Source organism: Taudactylus pleione, unplaced genomic scaffold (genome assembly GCF_031769625.1).
Source record: "Taudactylus pleione unplaced genomic scaffold, aTauple2 ptg000655l, whole genome shotgun sequence".
NCBI classification, from domain to species: Eukaryota; Metazoa; Chordata; class Amphibia; order Anura; family Myobatrachidae; genus Taudactylus; species Taudactylus pleione.
Genome location: NW_028285057.1, coordinates 453,161 through 472,720, shown reverse-complemented (window position 1 = coordinate 472,720; position 19,560 = coordinate 453,161). Strand labels below are relative to the sequence as shown.

General features: G+C 48.3%; 2 protein-coding genes, 1 long non-coding RNA gene and 2 other non-coding genes across 6 annotated transcripts in view; 2 read left to right on the top strand and 3 right to left on the bottom strand.

Moving 5' to 3' along the window:
• The window catches only part of LOC148478426 (testicular acid phosphatase homolog), a 71,813-nt gene extending 70,743 nt beyond the window's left edge, over positions 1-1,070 (top strand). Inside the window, exon 11 of one of the 2 annotated variants that reach the window (XM_088455419.1) lies at positions 209-1,070. In XM_088455419.1, the coding sequence (XP_088311545.1) occupies positions 209-315 (107 nt within the window). In that variant the 3' untranslated portion in view covers positions 316-1,070. The remainder of the gene's footprint in view (positions 1-208) is intronic. The other variant, XM_088455420.1, reaches the window with a different exon arrangement.
• On the bottom strand, positions 940-5,076 carry LOC148478423 (uncharacterized). The gene is made up of 4 exons (XR_015872391.1): positions 4,864-5,076; positions 2,904-3,014; positions 2,041-2,086; positions 940-1,130 (listed from the first exon to the last, which is right to left on the bottom strand). It is a non-coding gene; the product is annotated as an uncharacterized LOC148478423 (long non-coding RNA).
• LOC148478425 (small nucleolar RNA SNORD88) lies at positions 1,913-2,001 on the bottom strand. Its single transcript, XR_015872395.1, has one exon. It is a non-coding gene; the product is annotated as a small nucleolar RNA SNORD88 (small nucleolar RNA).
• Positions 2,682-2,771, bottom strand: LOC148478424 (small nucleolar RNA SNORD88). Its single transcript, XR_015872394.1, has one exon. It is a non-coding gene; the product is annotated as a small nucleolar RNA SNORD88 (small nucleolar RNA).
• Positions 5,077-5,139: 63 nt separating the features above from the next.
• Positions 5,140-19,560, top strand: part of LOC148478422 (protein kinase C and casein kinase substrate in neurons protein 1-like) — a 131,015-nt gene continuing 116,594 nt past the window's right edge. The window contains exon 1 of the mRNA XM_088455412.1: positions 5,140-5,158. The gene's annotated coding sequence lies outside the window, so the exon portion shown is untranslated. The remainder of the gene's footprint in view (positions 5,159-19,560) is intronic.

Genomic DNA, 19,560 nt, shown 5'->3' with positions numbered 1-19,560 from the left:
ATGACCAGATCCTGTATTAGACATTAACTTAGCTGGTAGAAAAAAATAAATAGATTCAAAATATAGTGTTCTGTCATTTTACCCTGATGTTCATGCCAGCTTATAACATGAAGCCATGCGTTTGACAATACATGTTAGATGTTAAACATTTAATAATTCCTGGCTTAGTTATAGTATGACAGACTGATGACCATCCTCTTATTCACAGATGGAGCCATTCTCGCACTCTCCCTTGTAGTAGGATGTCTGGTACTTGCACTGTTTGCCATTCTGCTTTGGATATGGAGGACAAGTATCCACAGGAGGAGACATTAACACCAGACAACTATACATGGCCCAATAAATCCAGTATCCTATAAGGTTTTTTTTCCCCCATAGAAAATGCATACCCCCACTGGAGGCAATTAATACAGCCCATTAGCATCAGTGTTACTGTGTTTCCCCATAAAAGCAGTTTGCTTGTGATATGGAGCATTCAGATGCTGCCCATCCAGCTAGTCTAAAGTCCATATAACTCTGCAGACAGCTTGCAATCTCTCTACACACCCTTAGTACTATTTGGCTTATTGGTTTAAGCAAAGCCAAAAAGCATAAGAAACTTGCAACCTTAACATGAATATTAATTTCATATTTAATTAGTATCCAGTCAATGAGTCCTGCTGTAAAGAGTAACACACTGCTGAATTGCTCAATAATTTAGCCAAAAGCCAATTTCTTAGTGGATGCCAATTTTAAAAAAGTTTCCAAAGACATATTAGACGCAGACATTGGAGCGCACACATCCTCACTGTAATTCAGATATCAGCAGTGTATTGGCTGCTTTCAGACTTAAATGTAGCCTTGTGATTCTCACTGCATAGGTACTGACCTGCCAAACCAGAACACCGCTATCTAGATACAGAGGCCTCTACAAAATATATTACCAGGGCGACAATAAAACTCGTTTCTTGGGAAAATTGATTTATTAAGACAAAAAAAAAAAAAAGTCTCACACTGATTTCTATTACAGCACATGTTTGAGATGTGTATTATAACATGTTTGATATAACTACAGTGATAAATTGTATATTAAACTGAACACCGCTTCTTGATTGCTTATTTGAGCCATTTTCCTCTTCAAAAGGATGGACCTGCAATAGCAAAAAAAAAAAATATATTATGAAAACATGGTTAGACAAACTGACACTTCTATAGTCAAAATAGCATTAGCGGTCAAAACACATTATGATTTCACCAGTTCCAAATTAAGAGTTTGGGAACCATTGAAGTTCTTTAGGACTGATACGATCCCATCAGACGTTCCCAAACAGTCTATTCAGAGCCATAGGAAGATCAGCTAAATTCAGCTAACTGCTACAGACTACCAAACCTCAATATAGCAATATATTAATGAGTAATACTGAGCCAGCTGGCAAATCTCACATCCAATTACTAACCCCAAACATACATCATGTAGTGTTCACTCTAGCTCTGGTGTGAGGCAGGGCGCCGGAGCTAGAGAGGGCATGTTCGTGCGTGCGCCAAAGGCGCGCGTGACCGAGAAGGGGGCATGGTCATTGAAAAGGGGGAGTCTATAAGACACATCCCCTTTTCGTCACTCTTGGGGGCGTGCCCAGCACTTAGACTCGCCGGGCAGCCCCTAAGCCCTGCAGACAGGGAGAATAGATGCCGGGCGCATGCGCCCTGCGTCTATTCTCCGGCGGTGACCGGGTCACCGCATATTTCTTCACCCGTGGGACACTGCAACCCACGGGTGAAGACTGCTCCCGCAAGCTGTTAGGGCAGGGCGCTTTTTGCCCTCCTTCTGGAGGGCAGGGTGCTTTTTGCTTTCCAGAAGGAGGGTAGGGCGCCACGCCCTGCAAACAGCCTAGCGGGAACGCTACATCATGCACATTCCACCAATGGCACAAGCCTGTCCCTCAGTCCCACTGCATGTCAGGACAGTGGGGCACAGTCCTCAATCACAGATCTCAGAGCCCAGTGCTGACATCATAGGGACAATGTACCACCTAGTCACACAAATACAGGAGACATTAATACCTCATCTGCAGACGGTCTTGTACAAGATCTTCCAACTGGGCACCATCTGGAACACACAGAATGCAGTCATTATAGAACATACCAAGCTATAAGAAGAAAAACTCTGCGACTTAAGCCACTGAACAAAGAATTAGTATTGTATACAGCCATCATGGACAAACTGTGGCACTACATGTACTGTGAAACCACAAGCCCCAGCATACCCTGCCAGCTAATGTGTTTAATAGGATAGCCACAAGTCCCAGGTAGTATCAAGGGTTCCCAAATATGGTCTTCACTATGACCACTCTTAGGCAGGTCATGTTTACAGGATTTCTCAAGCACAGGTTACTTGGTTTGCTTGGCTGAGTCAGTAATTATCATACCTGTAACCACAGCCAGAAATGAAACCATGCTGATGGGAGAACACGGTCCAAGTTTAGGAAACATACAGGACCAGCAGGTTTATATACACGTTGCAGGACAGTCAGCAGGGCTGCAGTGACGTAGAAACAGCTAGAATGGTGTGAATGTGAAGACAATACAAGCAGCAGCAGTATTTGGTGGACAGTACATTTTGTACAACCCATAAAGTGTGATTAAATGTCATTATCTGCTTAATGGGAAGTAACCAAGTCAAATCTGGGTTGTGGCACTTGGTGCAGTCCCTCAGGCCCTCTGCATGTCAGGACAGGGGGGCACAGGTATCTTTCATGTAGAGTCAGAGCCCAGTGCTAACATCATTGGGACAGTGGGTGTTGAACATTAAATGGGTGACAGCCAACTCACATCAAAACTGAAAAGTCTAGTCCATAAAGTGTACAAGCCATTTCATACATAAAACTAAGAGCTTCAAATACTACCATACAGATTTTAGCACATACATTTAGAATGGATTTCACTCAGATAGACTGGTAATCTCACACGAATCAGTCATCCATTGTCCCAACACGGAAAGTTACATGTTCACCCATCGTACAAGCAAGATCGTGATGCTGTAACAAAGGAGAGACCGGTTACACAAATTAAGATACTGACATTAAGGTCAATGGTATACATATATAAAAAAGCACAAGGCTGACAATGGAAGTGAGACCTAATACTTGTTATTGTTATGGGTCAGATATAACTAAACACTCCAAGCCTGCACACAACCAAGGACAGCTCACAACTAAACCAGAACTCAAAATATATGAAGCATATGCTTCATTACAAAGTCAAATACAACATACAAATTTTTTTTTTACATCTGCTGAAATCTGGATCTGCGCTGAATTGGAGGGGGATGGACAAACTTCAAGTTTCACAACCACTGATTATTATTTTTTTTCTTTTGATGGTAGTGTTTTCACCATTCTGATGGTAGCCACCATGAAATGGCATAGATGTGATGGCCAAAGTTAATACATGTGAATTTAGCAGTTTAACATCAGGAAGGGCCGCAGGGTGCAAATGCACGAACAAGGTTTTCATGTGCATGATCTAATCCCATGTATTTTTTTTAACCAATTGAGTTCTCTTTACACGATGGTTAGTGACCATGACATCTAAGGTTTGATGGTGGAAACCCAGCCATTATTTGAGGATGGGATCCAGATATCCATCCCTACTTCTCAGCCTTCACACCCATACTCTGCAGCCATTTTACAGCTGTGCATAAAACGTGTTACTTATGGTGCATAGACACAGACAGATTTTTCTTCAGATCTGAACGATAACGATTTAAAAAAAATCATCTAATTGTTCACATCTAAAGGAAAATCTGACATCTGATGTGCTAGCAGTCAGTTTTGGACGATTTCAGTCATTTTAATGCAGTCAAAAATCATTCGTAGTTCAAATACTTTGCAAAGTTGGTCAAATCGTTCATCTGACCATATGTATGCTCCATTATACAACTGCAGTACAGCAATAATGCCACTATAAGAGGTGCTGATGGGAAGCATTGGGAAGGGTGTTGCAGATGGTCCCAATCAGATCAATGCATGCATGCACTCAGCTATTGTACTACAGGGATAAGTTTAATATGCCGGCAGACAGGATCCGTGGCAGTTGATATACCGACAGGATACAAATGCCAGGCCTAACGCCAACACCACTATCCCAGAGACATCAGGATACAGATATCCTGACCCCCACCATTCCAATGGCAAGTATACAGGAAAGTATTATGCTTTTATTACACCAGGGATGGGGAGGGGTGTTAGCTTTAAGGATCCCCAGGGGGAAATTAGGGTTAGGCACCATCAGGGGAGACCAGGAGGGTTGTGCACTTACCACCCATCTATTCTGGACCTTTGGGCTTCCACTGGCGGGATTTGAACCAGCGGCAAAGCAGCCGCCAGCTATTCATACCCAACCCTGTACTACATATAGACAGGACACTGGGCTAGCCAGCACTAACTATGGGCACGGCCTTTAAGGCCCCCACAGACAGAGCGATATAGAACCCAAACCAACAGTTTTTAACGTGATCATAGTTATCTCGTTCCATGTGTGGCCATAATATCACCCGCTGTGCGCTCCTGTGGGGTCATCAGTGGCTCCCCCAGGTCTTTCTGCATGTTTAATTGATCCGAGAGAGGGGGGGGGGGGGGGGGCGGGGGAGAAAATCGATGAACAATCCAAAGCAAAGCACTATGCAGGTGGGGGAGGGGGGTGCTGGCTTATCAGGCCACCAGATCACTCCATGTGTGGAGACAGCCCACCATCACCACTATCGTATACCCAATATGTGCCATATCACCCTTTACATGGGTGGGCACCAGGATGCAGAACACTCATAAGGCAGGAATGGTGTCATTATATAGACGCGATTTCCCCCTGCAGACCCTGTGTACTCACCAGACACGGTACAAAGCCAGCACACCCGGCCTCACGTACCGGCACCCGCTCAGCATCTCCCCAGACTGGGGGTTATCACAGCGTCACCAGCCATGTACCCTGACAGTGGGGCCGGGTCACCGTCCAGGGAGGTGCAGACAGGACAGCCAGCAGCTTACACCCATCCTCCTGACCCGGAGTCAGAGAGCGAGAGAGACACATGCGGCCGCCGCGGGCCCTTATATAATAGAGCAGCGTGAGGACCCCCGGACACGGCGCCCGGCACACTGCCTGCCTTCACACACGAGCAGGAGAGGTATGTATCAAGGGTTATGGTACTGTAATATGAAGAGTGTTACATTCATTAACATAAGTCTGTTATTACACAGAACAAATCGTAGATAAATCCACATGTACTTCGTATACAGGCATTAGCCACGGCCACCTATATCAGTCAGTGAGGCCCCAGGCAAGCCAGCTGGTTGTGTATAGATCCCCTTCAGTAGATGTAACTGCAAGTACCGTAGAATGAGGGCGGAAGTGGTGCAAATGTATTAATTTGGTGCTCCTAAAGGTCACCAAATTAATACATTTGTACCATATTCTCTCTCTATGCCCACGTGAAGAGTAACTGATGACGTCAGGGTACATGCACTGAAGGGGATCTATCCACTACCGTCTAGCAGGCCTTCCCCACACGGACCCTGACGTCATCAGTTACTATCCACGTGCATAGAGGGGGAATAGTAACCTGTGGCGAGCGAAGCCACTCTTTAAGCTGAAGGGGAAATAGGATCAACCGTAGTGGTCACATTATTTTTATTAAGGCTTGCCTACTCTCCCGATTTTCGTGTGCCGCTCTCGGCCCCCCGAAAAGGCAGGGTAGCCTCCTGGAAGCCTGTGACTCTCCCGACCTCCCCCCAGAAAAAAATGAGAAACCCCCGCAGCGGGGGGGCCGGTGACGCGAATTGTGCTGAATCGCATTATCGTGGCCCTGCCCCCTGCTTCACAATGCCAAAAATAACGGCATTGTGAAGAGTTGGCGGGGCAACGATGATGCGATCGTGCGGCCCCACCCCCACCCCCAATGTGTCGTCAATGGCCGCCCCCGCCCCCAATGTGACGTCAATAGCCGTCCCCGCCCCCCGCTGTTAGCCGACAATCAGCTCCCTCCCGGAAGGCTGAAGCTGATTGTCGGCAAGTATGTGGTACATTTACTGACCCTCCAACACGACCCATTCCATTAGGTACAAAATGCTCTGCTCCTGTACTTCCTTCTTAATTGGTTATTGCAACCATCTGTAGAAACATCTGTATCATCAATTACCTAGCTCACCACAGGTGACTGCACTCATTACTTATGTGGGAAGTCCAGGAACAGAGCATTTTGTACCTAATGGATCGGGTCATGTTGGAGGGTAGGAGTATATATTTACAACCGCAGTGGTAGTAGCTCGGTTGCAGCTAGATCCCTTTCGGCTACAGGACCCTGACGTCATCAGTTACTATCCACGTGGACATAGAGTGGGAATAGTGCCCTAAGCGTGACGAGCCTGTGAGGGTACAAACCTCTACTATTGGTGGCCAGATACTACAACTGAGACAAAAAAAAAGCTCTCTCTGGGTATGGAACTGCACTTCCGCCCTCACTCCACGTCACGTCCAGGTCCTTTAGATGAAGGGGAAATAGGTTCAACCCACTCACTAGGTGCCTGATTCTGAGAGGCACCCAGTGTCAATGTTGGCAGATATTTTAATTCTGCGAATAATTCCTCATCATTCACAGAGACGCAAAACAGAATCGGATGTGCGGCCTGTGGTATTCTGTGGGCGTTTCCGGGAGGTAACGGGAGTAGCTAGATAGATGCAGATGAGTTGCTGTAAGCGGCTGTATCACTCACACAGGAGGCCGTATTCGGCTGGAGAAACAGCATCTGCAAGTGCAGGAGGTAGGTGTATGGTAGGTCAGTCAGAGAGAGCAGGAACTAGGTGTATGGTACGTCAGTCAGAGAGAGCAGGAGCAAGGTTTCTGGTACGTCAGTCAGAGAGAGCAGGAGCTAGGTGTATGGTACGTCAGTCAGTGATGGCAGGAGCAAGGTGTATGGTACGTCAGTCAGTGAGGGCAGGAGCTAGGTGTATGGTACGTCAGTCAGTGATGGCAGGAGCAAGGTGTATGGTACGTCAGTCAGTGAGGGCAGGAGCAAGGTGTATGGTACGTCAGAGAGGGCAGGAGCAAGGTGTCTGGTACGTCAGTCAGTGAGGGCAGGAGCAAGGTGTATGGTACGTCAGCCAGTGAGGGCAGGAGCAAGGTGTATGGTACGTCAGTCAGTGAGAGCAGGAACTAGGTGTATGGTACGTCAGTCAGTGAAAGCAGGAGCAAGGTGTCTAGTACGTTAGAGAGGGCAGGAGCTACAGTAGGTGTATGGTACGTCAGTCAGTGAGGACAGGAGCAAGGTGTATAGTACGTCAGTCAGTGAGGGCAGGAGCTAGGTGTATGGTACGTCAGTCAGTGAGAGCAGGAGCAAGGTATATGGATACGTCAGTCAAAGAGGGCAGGAGCTACAGTAGGTGTATGGTACGTCAGTCAGAGAGGGCAGGAGCTAGGTGTATGGTACGTCAGTCAGTGAGAGCAGCAGCAAGATATATGGGTACGTCAGTCACAGAGAGCAGGAGCTAGGTGTATGGTACGTCAGTCAGTGAGGGCAGGAGCAAGGTGTATGGTACGTCAGAGAGGGCAGGAGCAAGGTGTCTGGTACGTCAGTCAGTGAGGGCAGGAGCAAGGTGTATGGTATGTCAGCCAGTGAGAGCAGGAACTAGGTTCAACCCACTCACTAGGTGCCTGATTCTGAGAGGCACCCAGTGTCAATGTTGGCAGATATTTTAATTCTGCGAATAATTCCTCATCATTCACAGAGACGCAAAACAGAATCGGATGTGCGGCCTGTGGTATTCTGTGGGCGTTTCCGGGAGGTAACGGGAGTAGCTAGATAGATGCAGATGAGTTGCTGTAAGCGGCTGTATCACTCACACAGGAGGCCGTATTCGGCTGGAGAAACAGCATCTGCAAGTGCAGGAGGTAGGTGTATGGTAGGTCAGTCAGAGAGAGCAGGAACTAGGTGTATGGTACGTCAGTCAGAGAGAGCAGGAGCAAGGTTTCTGGTACGTCAGTCAGAGAGAGCAGGAGCTAGGTGTATGGTACGTCAGTCAGTGATGGCAGGAGCAAGGTGTATGGTACGTCAGTCAGTGAGGGCAGGAGCTAGGTGTATGGTACGTCAGTCAGTGATGGCAGGAGCAAGGTGTATGGTACGTCAGTCAGTGAGGGCAGGAGCAAGGTGTATGGTACGTCAGAGAGGGCAGGAGCAAGGTGTCTGGTACGTCAGTCAGTGAGGGCAGGAGCAAGGTGTATGGTACGTCAGCCAGTGAGGGCAGGAGCAAGGTGTATGGTACGTCAGTCAGTGAGAGCAGGAACTAGGTGTATGGTACGTCAGTCAGTGAAAGCAGGAGCAAGGTGTCTAGTACGTTAGAGAGGGCAGGAGCTACAGTAGGTGTATGGTACGTCAGTCAGTGAGGACAGGAGCAAGGTGTATAGTACGTCAGTCAGTGAGGGCAGGAGCTAGGTGTATGGTACGTCAGTCAGTGAGAGCAGGAGCAAGGTATATGGATACGTCAGTCAAAGAGGGCAGGAGCTACAGTAGGTGTATGGTACGTCAGTCAGAGAGGGCAGGAGCTAGGTGTATGGTACGTCAGTCAGTGAGAGCAGCAGCAAGATATATGGGTACGTCAGTCACAGAGAGCAGGAGCTAGGTGTATGGTACGTCAGTCAGTGAGGGCAGGAGCAAGGTGTATGGTACGTCAGAGAGGGCAGGAGCAAGGTGTCTGGTACGTCAGTCAGTGAGGGCAGGAGCAAGGTGTATGGTATGTCAGCCAGTGAGAGCAGGAACTAGGTGTATGGTACGTCAGTCAGTGAAAGCAGGAGCAAGGTGTCTAGTACATTAGTCAGAGAGGGCAGGAGCTACAGTAGGTGTATGGTACGTCAGTCAGTGAGGGCAGGAGCAAGGTGTATGGTACGTCAGTCAGTGAGGGCAGGAGCTAGGTGTATGGTACGTCAGTCAGTGAGAGCAGGAGCAAGGTATATGGATACGTCAGTCAAAGAGGGCAGGAGCTACAGTAGGTGTATGGTACGTCAGTCAGAGAGGGCAGGAGCAAGGTGTATGGTACGTCAGTCAGAGAGAGCAGGAGCTAGGTGTATGGTACGTCAGTCAGTGAGGGCAGGAGCAAGGTGTATGGTACGTCAGTCAGAGAGAGCAGGAGCTAGGTGTATGGTACGTCAGTCAGAGAGAGCAGGAGCTAGGTGTATGGTACGTCAGTCAGAGAGAGTAGGAGCTAGGTGTATGGTACGTCAGAGAGAGCAGGAGCAAGGTTTCTGGTAAGTCAGTCAGAGAGAGCAGGAGCTAGGTGTATGGTACCTCAGTCAGTGAGAGCAGGAGCTAGGTGTATGGTACTTTTGTCAGTGAGGGCAGGAGCAAGGTGTATGGTATGTCAGTCAGTGAGGGCAGGAGCTAGGTGTATGGTACGTCAGTCAGTGAGGGCAGGAGCAAGGTGTATGGTAGGTCAGTCAGTGAGGGCAAGAGCAAGGTGTATGGTACGTCAGTGAGGGCAGGAGAAAGGTGTATGGCTACGTCAGTCAGAGAGGGCAGGAGGTAGGTGTATGGTACGTCAGTCAGAGAGAGCAGGAGCAAGGTGTATGGTACGTCAGTCAGTGAGAGCAGGAGCAAGGTGTATGGGTACGTCAGTCAGAGAGGGCCGGAGCTACAGTAGGTGTATGGTACGTCAGTAAGAGCAGGAGCTAGGTGTATGGTACGTCAGTCAGTGAGGGCAGGAGCTAGGTGTAAGGTTCATCAGTCAGAGAGGGCAGGAGGCAGGTGTATGGTACGTCAGTCAGTGAGAGCAGGAGCTAGGTGTATGGTACGTCAGTCAGTGAGAGCAGGAGCAAGGTATATGGGTACGTCAGTCAAAGAGGGCAGGAGCTACAGTTGGTGTATGGTACGTCAGTCAGAGAGGGCAGGAGCCAGGTGTATGGTAAGTCAGTGATGGCAGGAGCTAGGTGTATGGTACGTCAGTCAGTGATGGCAGGAGCAAGGTGTATGGTACGTCAGTGAGAACAGGAGCAAGGTGCATGGCACGCCAGTCAGTGAGGGCAGGAGCTAGGTGCATGGTACTTCAGTCAGTGAGCAGGAGCAAGGTGTATGGTACTTCAGTCAGTGAGCAGGAGCTAGGTGTATGGTACGTCAGTCAGAGAGGGCAGGAGCTAGGTGTATGGTGCGTCAGTTAGTGTGGGCAAGAGCTAGGTGTATGGTACGTCAGTCAGAGAGGGCAGGAGCTAGGTGTTTGGTACATAAGTCAGTGAGAGCGGGAGCTAGGTGTATGGTACGTCAGTTAGTGAGAGCAGAAGCAAGGTGTATGGTACGTCAGTCAGAGAGGGCAGGAGCTATGTATATGGTACGTCAGTCAGAGCAGGAGCAAGGTGTATGGTACGTCACTCAGAGAGAGCAGGAGCTAAGTGTATGGTACGTCAGTCAGTGAGAGCAGGAGCAAGGTGTATGGTACATCAGTCAGTGAGGGCAGGAGCAAGGTGTATGGTACGTCAGTCAGTGAGGGCAGGAGCTAGGTGTATGACACATTAGTCAGCGAGGGCAGGAGCTAGGTGTATGGTACGTCAGACAGGGAGGACAGGAGCTAGGTGTATGGTTACGTCAGTCAGAGACTGCAGGAGGTAGGTGTATGGTACGTCAGTCAGCGAGGGCAGGAGCTAGGTGTATGGGTACGTCAGTCAGCGAGGGCAGGAGCTAGGTGTATGGGTACGTCAGTCAGCGAGGGCAGGAGCTACAGTAGGTGTATGTACGTCAGTAAGAGCAGGAGCTAGGTGTATGGTACGTCAGTCAGTGAGGGCAGGAGCTAGGTGTAAGGTTCATCAGTCAGAGAGGGCAGGAGGTAGGTGTATGGTACGTCAGTCAGTGAGAGCAGGAGCTAGGTGTATGGTACGTCAGTCAGTGAGAGCAGGAGCAAGGTGTATGGGTACGTCAGTCAGAGAGGGCAGGAGCTAGGTGTATGGTACGTCAGTCAGTGAGAGCAGGAGCAAGGTATATGTGTACGTCAGTCAAAGAAGGCAGCAGCTACAGTAGGTGTATGGTACGTCAGTCAGAGAGGGCAGGAGCCAGGCGTATGGTAAGTCAGTGATGGCAGGAGCTAGGTGTATGGTACATCAGTCAGTGAGGGCAGGAGCAAGGTGTATGGTACGTCAGTCAGTGAGGGCAGGAGCAAGGTGTATGGTACGTCAGTGAGAACAGGAGCAAGGTGCATGGCACGCCAGTCAGTGAGGGCAGGAGCTAGGTGCATGGTACGTCAGTCAGTGAGCAGGAGCAAGGTGTATGGTACGTCAGTCAGTAAGAGCAGGAGCTAGGTGTATGGTACGTCAGTCAGAGAGGGCAGGAGCTAGGTGTATGGTGCGTCAGTCAGTGTGGGCAGGAGCTAGGTGTATGGTACGTCAGTCAGAGAGGGCAGGAGCTAGGTGTATGGTACATAAGTCAGTGAGAGCAGGAGCTAGGTGTATGGTACGTCAGTTAGTGAGAGCAGAAGCAAGGTGTATGGGTAGGTCAGTCAGAGAGGGCAGGAGCTATGTATATGGTATGTCAGTCAGAGCAGGAGCAAGGTGTATGGGTACATCAGTCAGAGAGAGCAGGAGCTAAGTGTATGGTACGTCAGTCAATGAGAGCAGGAGCAAGGTGTATGGTACGTCAGTCAGTGAGAGCAGGAGCAAGGTGTATGGTACATCAGTCAGTGAGGGCAGGAGCAAGGTGTATGGTACGTCAGTCAGTGAGGGCAGGAGCTAGGTGTATGACACATTAGTCAGCAAGGGCAGGAGCTAGGTGTATGGTACGTCAGACAGGGAGGACAGGAGCTAGGTGTATGGGTACGTCAGTCAGAGATTGCAGGAGGTAGGTGTATGGTACGTCAGTCAGCGAGGGCTGGAGCTAGGTGTATGGGTACGTCAGTCAGCGAGGGCAGGAGCTAGGTGTATGGGTACGTCAGTCAGCGAGGGCAGGAGCTAGGTGTATGGTACGTCAGTCAGTGAGAGCAGGAGCAAGGTATATGTGTAGGTCAGTCAAATAAGGCAGCAGCTACAGTAGGTGTATGGTACGTCAGTCAGAGAGGGCAGGAGCCAGGCGTATGGTAAGTCAGTGATGGCAGGAGCTAGGTGTATGGTACGTCAGTCAGTGAGGGCAGGAGCAAGGTGTATGGTACGTCAGTCAGTGAGGGCAGGAGCTAGGTGTATGGTACGTCAGTGAGAACAGGAGCAAGGTGCATGGCACGCCAGTCAGTGAGGGCAGGAGCTAGGTGCATGGTACGTCAGTCAGTGAGCAGGAGCAAGGTGTATGGTACGTCAGTCAGTAAGAGCAGGAGCTAGGTGTATGGTACGTCAGTCAGAGAGGGCAGGAGCTAGGTGTATGGTGCGTCAGTCAGTGTGGGCAGGAGCTAGGTGTATGGTACGTCAGTCAGAGAGGGCAGGAGCTAGGTGTATGGTACATAAGTCAGTGAGAGCAGGAGCTAGGTGTATGGTACGTCAGTTAGTGAGAGCAGAAGCAAGGTGTATGGGTAGGTCAGTCAGAGAGGGCAGGAGCTATGTATATGGTATGTCAGTCTGAGCAGGAGCAAGGTGTATGGGTATATCAGTCAGAGAGAGCAGGAGCTAAGTGTATGGTACGTCAGTCAGTGAGAGCAGGAGCAAGGTGTATGGTACGTCAGTCAGTGAGAGCAGGAGCAAGGTGTATGGTACGTCAGTCAGTGAGGGCAGGAGCTAGGTGTATGACACATTAGTCAGCGAGGGCAGGAGCTAGGTGTATGGTACGTCAGACAGGGAGGACAGGAGCTAGGTGTATGGGTACGTCAGTCAGAGAGTGCAGGAGGTAGGTGTATGGTACGTCAGTCAGCGAGGGCAGGAGCTAGGTGTATGGGCACGTCAGTCAGCGAGGGCAGGAGCTAGGTGTATGGGTACGTCAGTCAGCGAGGGCAGGAGCTAGGTTATGGTACGTCAGTCAGCGAGGGAAGGAGCTAGGTGTATGGGTACGTCAGTCAGAGAGTGCAAGAGGTAGGTGTACGGTACGTCAGTCAGCGAGGGCAGGAGCTAGGTTTATGGGTACGTCAGTCAGCGAGGGCAGGATATAGGTGTATGGGTACATCAGTCAGAGAGGTCAGGAGATAGATGTATGGGTAAGTCAGTCAGAGAGGGCAGGATATAGGTGTATGGGTACGTCAGTCAGAGAGGTCAGGAGCTAGGTGTATGGGTACGTCAGTCAGAGAGTGCAGGAGGTAAGTGTACGGTACGTCAGTCAGCGAGGGCAGGATATAGGTGTATGGGTACGTCAGTCAGCGAGTGCAGGATATAGGTGTATGGGTACGTCAGTCAGAGAGGGCAGGAGATAGGTGTATGGGTACGTCAGTCAGAGAGGGCAGGAGATAGGTGTATGGGTACGTCAGTCAGTGAGGGCAGCAGCTTGATGTATGGGTACATCAATCAGCGAGGGCAAGAGCTAGGTGTGTTAGGTGTATGGTACGTCAGTCAGTGAGGGCAGGAGCCAGGTGTATGGTACGTCAGTCAGCGAGGGCAGGAGCTAGGTGTATGGGTACGTCCAGGGCTTAGGGATGCACCAGACAGCAGGAGCATTGGTGCTGCGGCATTTGAACAATGGAGCTGGCCGTGAGCCAATCACAGCTCACAGAACTAGGATTTAATTGCTCTGTCGGGCACCTTAAAAAAAATACCTGCCGGCTAAACAATTTAATCGTCCCCTCAGACCAACCCCAAACAAATGCAGGAGAAAGCTGGGATGGGAAAAGCAGCTGGGTGGCTGGGAAATATATATGTGAACAGTAGAATTGATCCACACGATATATCGCACAAAACATAGTGGCAAAATATTGCATCGTATTGGGCTGGAATAGCGAACCCCAACACTAAATTTTGTAGGATCCACATTCCAACTTTTTGTACGAACTCCATGTATTGCTCAAAGGTTTAAAAAAACATATATATAAAGAGCTTTGATATTGCACTTGCACACCCTTCTTCTAAGGCAGTAACGTCTTTGACTGGTCCACATACTTTAAAGGGCAGCACAGACAGTGTAATGGATAGCATTACTGCCTCACAGCACTGAGGTTGTGGGCTCCATTCCCACCACGGCACTACTTGTGTGGAGTTGTGCTAGCGTGGGTTTCCTTCCACACTCCAAAAATATACTGGTATGTTAAGTGGCTCCCATCAAAAATTAACCCAAATTGAAGTGTAATAGGGAATATAGGGGTTGACGGACGCTAAGCTGCACTCTCTCGCAGCCAAAAGGGGCCGGGTATGCAAATTCCGCGATCGCACTGTCTGGTGTAAGGATGCCCTCTATGACTTAGAGAGCGATGGCAGAGTGAGCGCACGCCAGTATAAAGACGCCCACTTTTCCTTCTTAGCACACGTCATCTCCAGGAAGTGTATGATTAATCAGAACCATCGAGAACCATCGGAGCTGCACACAGTGCTTGAGTTAGCCCCTACCCCACGCAAGCACTGCGATCACTGCAGGCTGAAATACAACCAAGTGACGTGTACAATGACACCTCCATGCTAATCATGCACACCCATAAAACTGTTTAGACACGCCTGCGTTCTCAGCACCACTCCCCCGTTCACAAGCACCTTTCTCTTTTCCACCCACAAACGGCGCTATATGTCACTCAAAGTAGCGTCCAGTCTGTAGTACGAGCGCACAATTCCCGGGCACAGTGACTGGTTCGTGCATGCATATTTTGACGCATACGCATGCGCTGATGTGCGATAATTGCCCATAGCATGCGTCTGCGGCTTAGCGTCCGGGTTTGAATCGGGCCCATAGCGTGTAAGCTCCACTGGAGCAGGAACTGATGTGAATGGCCAAATATTCTCTGTAAAGCGCTGCGGTATATGTGTGCGCTATATAAATAACTGGTAATAAATAATAAATAAATAAATATATGAAAAGCCGACATTCAGAATGTTGACACCAGAATGTCACCAGGTAGAATTTCAACAGGTTCTGAATGTTGACATGGGCTTTAGGTCAACAAGCAATATGTCGACATCCACAAATGTCGACATGGTTAAAATGGAGACATGTTCGTTATGTCGACGCCAGAATGTTGACTTACAGTTTTTTTCTTCTGTTTAATTTAGCCAAACCCTAAACCTAACCCTTAACAAAACAGAAAAAATGGTGTTGACAAGTTAAATGTTGACAATATGATCATGTCAGCATTTTTACCATGTTGACCTATTGTTTGTCTCCCTAATGTCCATGTCGACATTCTGACTTGATCTCGTTTTAAATAGTGATGCACAGACGTTGGTTCCTTGTAATGCCTTGTCATTTGCACTAGGTGGCAGGTTAGTCCTATTGGTACCAATACAAAATCCATCCTGGCTTAATAAGAGACAAAACAAACAAAAATTCTATAACTACCAGTGACCCACAGAATATTTGTATCTATAAGCATACGTATACACGTCAAATTGAGTGCAACCTTCTGTGTCCGATTCACATCGTTTACTTATACAATTATTACCATGTGTAGTCATTTTGCCAAATAATGATTCAGTATTATCACATGGCCAATATTTCAGATGTGCTCCTTGTGCTGGAAATGATACCTTCAGTCAGTTTCGCCACTTCATTAATGTTGTCATACACTTGTTCTAAGGTTCTTCCATTTTAAACGAAAATAAACCTATTTAGCTGTCTTCATTATTTAACCTAAATGAAATCCTCATGGTCTTAAATGTTCTTTATAAAAGTAAACCTAAAACAAGTGTTGGCTAGACTCTCATCGCCAGTCTTTCATGGTGACCCCTCTCTGTACAGGTTTCCCCTTTGTAGAAGGTCTAAAAGTTTTGGCACTATTGTAGAACGAAGCTTAATGCCAGCGACATTTTTTTCGTTTCGTATCATTGTGATAGAAACTAAAATGGTACTAGTATTTACTGATACTTACCCCTCCAGCGAGGACCAGCAAATTCCGCGATCTGTCGCAGGATCCGTGAAATTCTACATGTTAAATTTCACTAGTCTGCCAGTTCCGATAATTTTTTGATGGTGATCGGCATATCTGTGAAATCCAACATGTTGGATTTCAGCGATCCTGCGATGCCAGGTTGTGGGATCGCTACATCACGATGATCCATCGCAGATGTATGGGGGCCTTTAGATTACTGCTGTTTGTTGAATACAGAATGGATGACGCAGCCCCTTTAATGAGCACTAAAGGGGTTATGCTTCGATGTTGAATGGGACCCCGAGATACTTATGAAGAACCAAGAATCGTGAATCTGGTTATCCTAAATGAGAACTGTTCACCTATTCATAACCCTTCCCATTTCTAATATATATAGCAATATTGTCATCACTAACAAGTACATCTACAGCCTTTAGCAGGAGATCAATTAATATTAATGTGCTGTAACTATAGCAACTAATTACATCTGTATTGTGAGAGCTGACTGCTGTGATTCGTCTTTGTTTCCAAATGAACAAAGCCTTACATAATAATCTATAGGGCTAATCCTGTACCACATTGTCCAATCAGCTGAAGAGGAGTGTCTAATTTACATATTCTTTCTAAAGAGTATCTTATACAGCTCCCAATCTTCTCATATGTTTCTGCAGTATTTCACATGCTGGCCAGGAAATCCTTTCCCGCAACGAGGAACCCTAAGAAGGCTGAAACAGTCTGTGGGTAGATATTCTGGGGGTGATTCAGAGGTAGATCCATGGGCGCCGAAAGGGGGTGGGGGCGGGTACAATTTACTCGGGCCCAGGCTTCTAGGGGGGCCCGGCGGGGGCCTGGTCCTGCACTGTCCCCCTCCCTCTTTCCATCGCAGCAGCCCAGCGCACAGAGTATGCACTTTATTATTAGCAGTTATTTATATAGCGCACACGTTACACGGCGTTATACAGAGAATAACTATCTTTGCAGTGTTTTTATGTGCACACAAACATGACAGAGTCCTGATGAATCCATGCTGCCTACAAAGGTGCGTTTTAGACCCTGTAAAGCTCATTTGTTGATCCACCAATAGGCAATTTCATTTTTGCACTTGTGCATAATAGGTGAATTATTGTGACTACTATACAATTCTTATGAAAAGCCCTTATACGCCAATGAGCAGCCAAGTATACTTACGATACTGTGCAAAAACTAGCACCCTTCACAATCCTCCCAACGTTCCACAATAATACACATGTGCTTGTGTCAAAGTAGGTTCTAGCGTAAAAAAGTAGAAGTAATAATATCTTTTTAGTGGGTTCTTGTTAATTATATGGGTGCCTCTATCACTTTAACCATTGGAACAACTGCAGGTGGGATGCCTCCATCTTCCACTGGAGAAAAGTACATGTTTTCTTCTTCAATGCTAGAGTGGAAAGACACCTATCATACTAGTCTTGCCCTACTTGGAGCAGTTAGACCCTCTGCTGACTTATCTTCAACAAGCACCTAGACCTCAAGAACTCGTCAGTCAAGAAAGTTCCCAGAACCTGGAAAAACGCCTAGGAAACTGGCAACAGTTTCCAAACCTGCTGCTGCCAGGCTGTGAGAGATTTAAACATTGGTTTCAATTGGAGCAGTACGGTGCAGTGCTAGTGAGTTACAGTGGTGCCCATATAATTAACAAGTACCTTTTCCTGTGCTCATACATTACCTCCTTTGCCCATTTCCAGCTTGGTTTTCAAATATACAAGATACGGCACCACAGGCTTTCAAATGAACATAATGGGCCTGAATTAGAGGATGCCATGCGCAGCTGGCCGCCATTGTATCTGCCCATGCGTCTGAGTCGCACAGCACATGAGTCCTGATTGTTGCCCTGAGGAAGCAGTACAGAGATGGGCGCAGTGTCAGTGTAGATTAATGGGCATGCACGGGAGGTATTTCGGGCGTGGCTAATGAAACGCAGGTCGACGCTGAAAGCAGCTGCCTCCAGAGATGCGCAGCTGCTCACACAGGACACAATACTGAGATGAAAAAACTGCATCTTCCATAGGGCTGGTGCACGTTCCCATGGTGCGTCTAAAGATGCTCCAAGACAGAAGAGCATCGTCTCAATACGCGGCAATTGGGCATCTCAGTTTAGTTGAAAATTGCATCGGCATTAGACGCAGCCGCATCTGCACCCAACTCTGAATCAGGCCCAGTGTTCAAAACTGGGCAGTTTGCAACTCTAGCCCCGCAGTGTCTCCTCCACCAGCTCCCTTCGGGCTCCTCAGCCAGCCCCCTGCAGCCCACAGATATTTACCTTCTCCTGTGTCTTCTTGCATCTCAATAAAAAAGCAAAAAATTATTGTACCAAGCAGCCACCAGCAAGTGGCTACCGGGACGGACCCTACAGTAATGGATAGCATTGATCCATCTATAACCGCTGCCTGCGCCGCTGCAGTGATCAGCAGAGTGCAAACAGCACTGACAGCTTGCACCAGAAGGCCAATGCTTCCATGGCCACCAGGAGTTCCGCCACTGTGCAGCTCTACAGGTATCGGTAGTAAGAGCCAGGGCAGGCTCTCCTTTCTGTTGGGGCCTGGAACTCCAGTCCCTGCAATCCCTCCATGATGGTGGCCCTATTTGTAATTCCCACCCTTGTCTGGTTTAGTGCAACAGTACAAGATACAACGGTACCAGTGACGTGCGCTGAGGTCAATGGCTGAGGAGGCACACATGGAGATGGGTCTGAGTGCTGGGAGCCTGTCTCACCCCCTACTCACTGTAACTCTCACCTCACTACACTAAACTTCATTGTCCATTGATTCTCCTACCTGCATCACTGTGTCTTCTCTTGCTGCTGAGTTCCGATCTCTAAACACTGCAGTGCACTTCCTGGTCACATGACACATCCAAGGTGTTCATCAGTGCTCAAGGCATACCCCCCATACTCAGAGGCATGCCTCTATTAGCTCTCTTTCTGTGCAGCTTACTGCTTGTGGTGGGGCCCCGCCCCCAGCTCTGCAAACAGTGTCTGACTGTACAGAAGTGAGGCTGAGCTGTTCCTGCCTCATCTCTCATTTCCCTGCAGTCTCAGGGAGCTCCACAAAGCTGGTGAGTGTTAACTATAGAAATGATTACAATAAACAAAGAAGATGTTTATAAGTTATAAATATCTTCTTTGTATTAGTCTATTCATTTTTATATCAAATGTCATGAGTATGACAGGGGAGGCTCTGCCTCCCCTGACTGTACTGGTACATCACGGGACAAAGACTAGCCTGTTGTGACAGTGAGCTTGATGCAGAGGTGCACACAGATGCTGCACCTCTGCTCCTAGTGAGATGCCCACAAGTAGAGGGGCAAATCAGTCTCTTTGCGTCTTAGAAGCCCCATCAGTGCCATCGGTTGCACCAGCCCTATGACAGGTGAGGATTGTTTGTCTGTACATGGCGTCCTCTATAAGCGGTTCTGCATCTTTAGACCTCCTGTACCTCCCACATATGTTCACTAAAACCCCCAGGCCCTGCGTCCAGAACTCTGCTGCATCTGTACGTATACAATCAGGACGCATGTGCTGTGCGACTCTGACGTATGCGGAATACATAGATCAACGGTCAACTGCGCTCATATGAGCACTGCGTCCCCCTCTGTATCAGGCTCAGT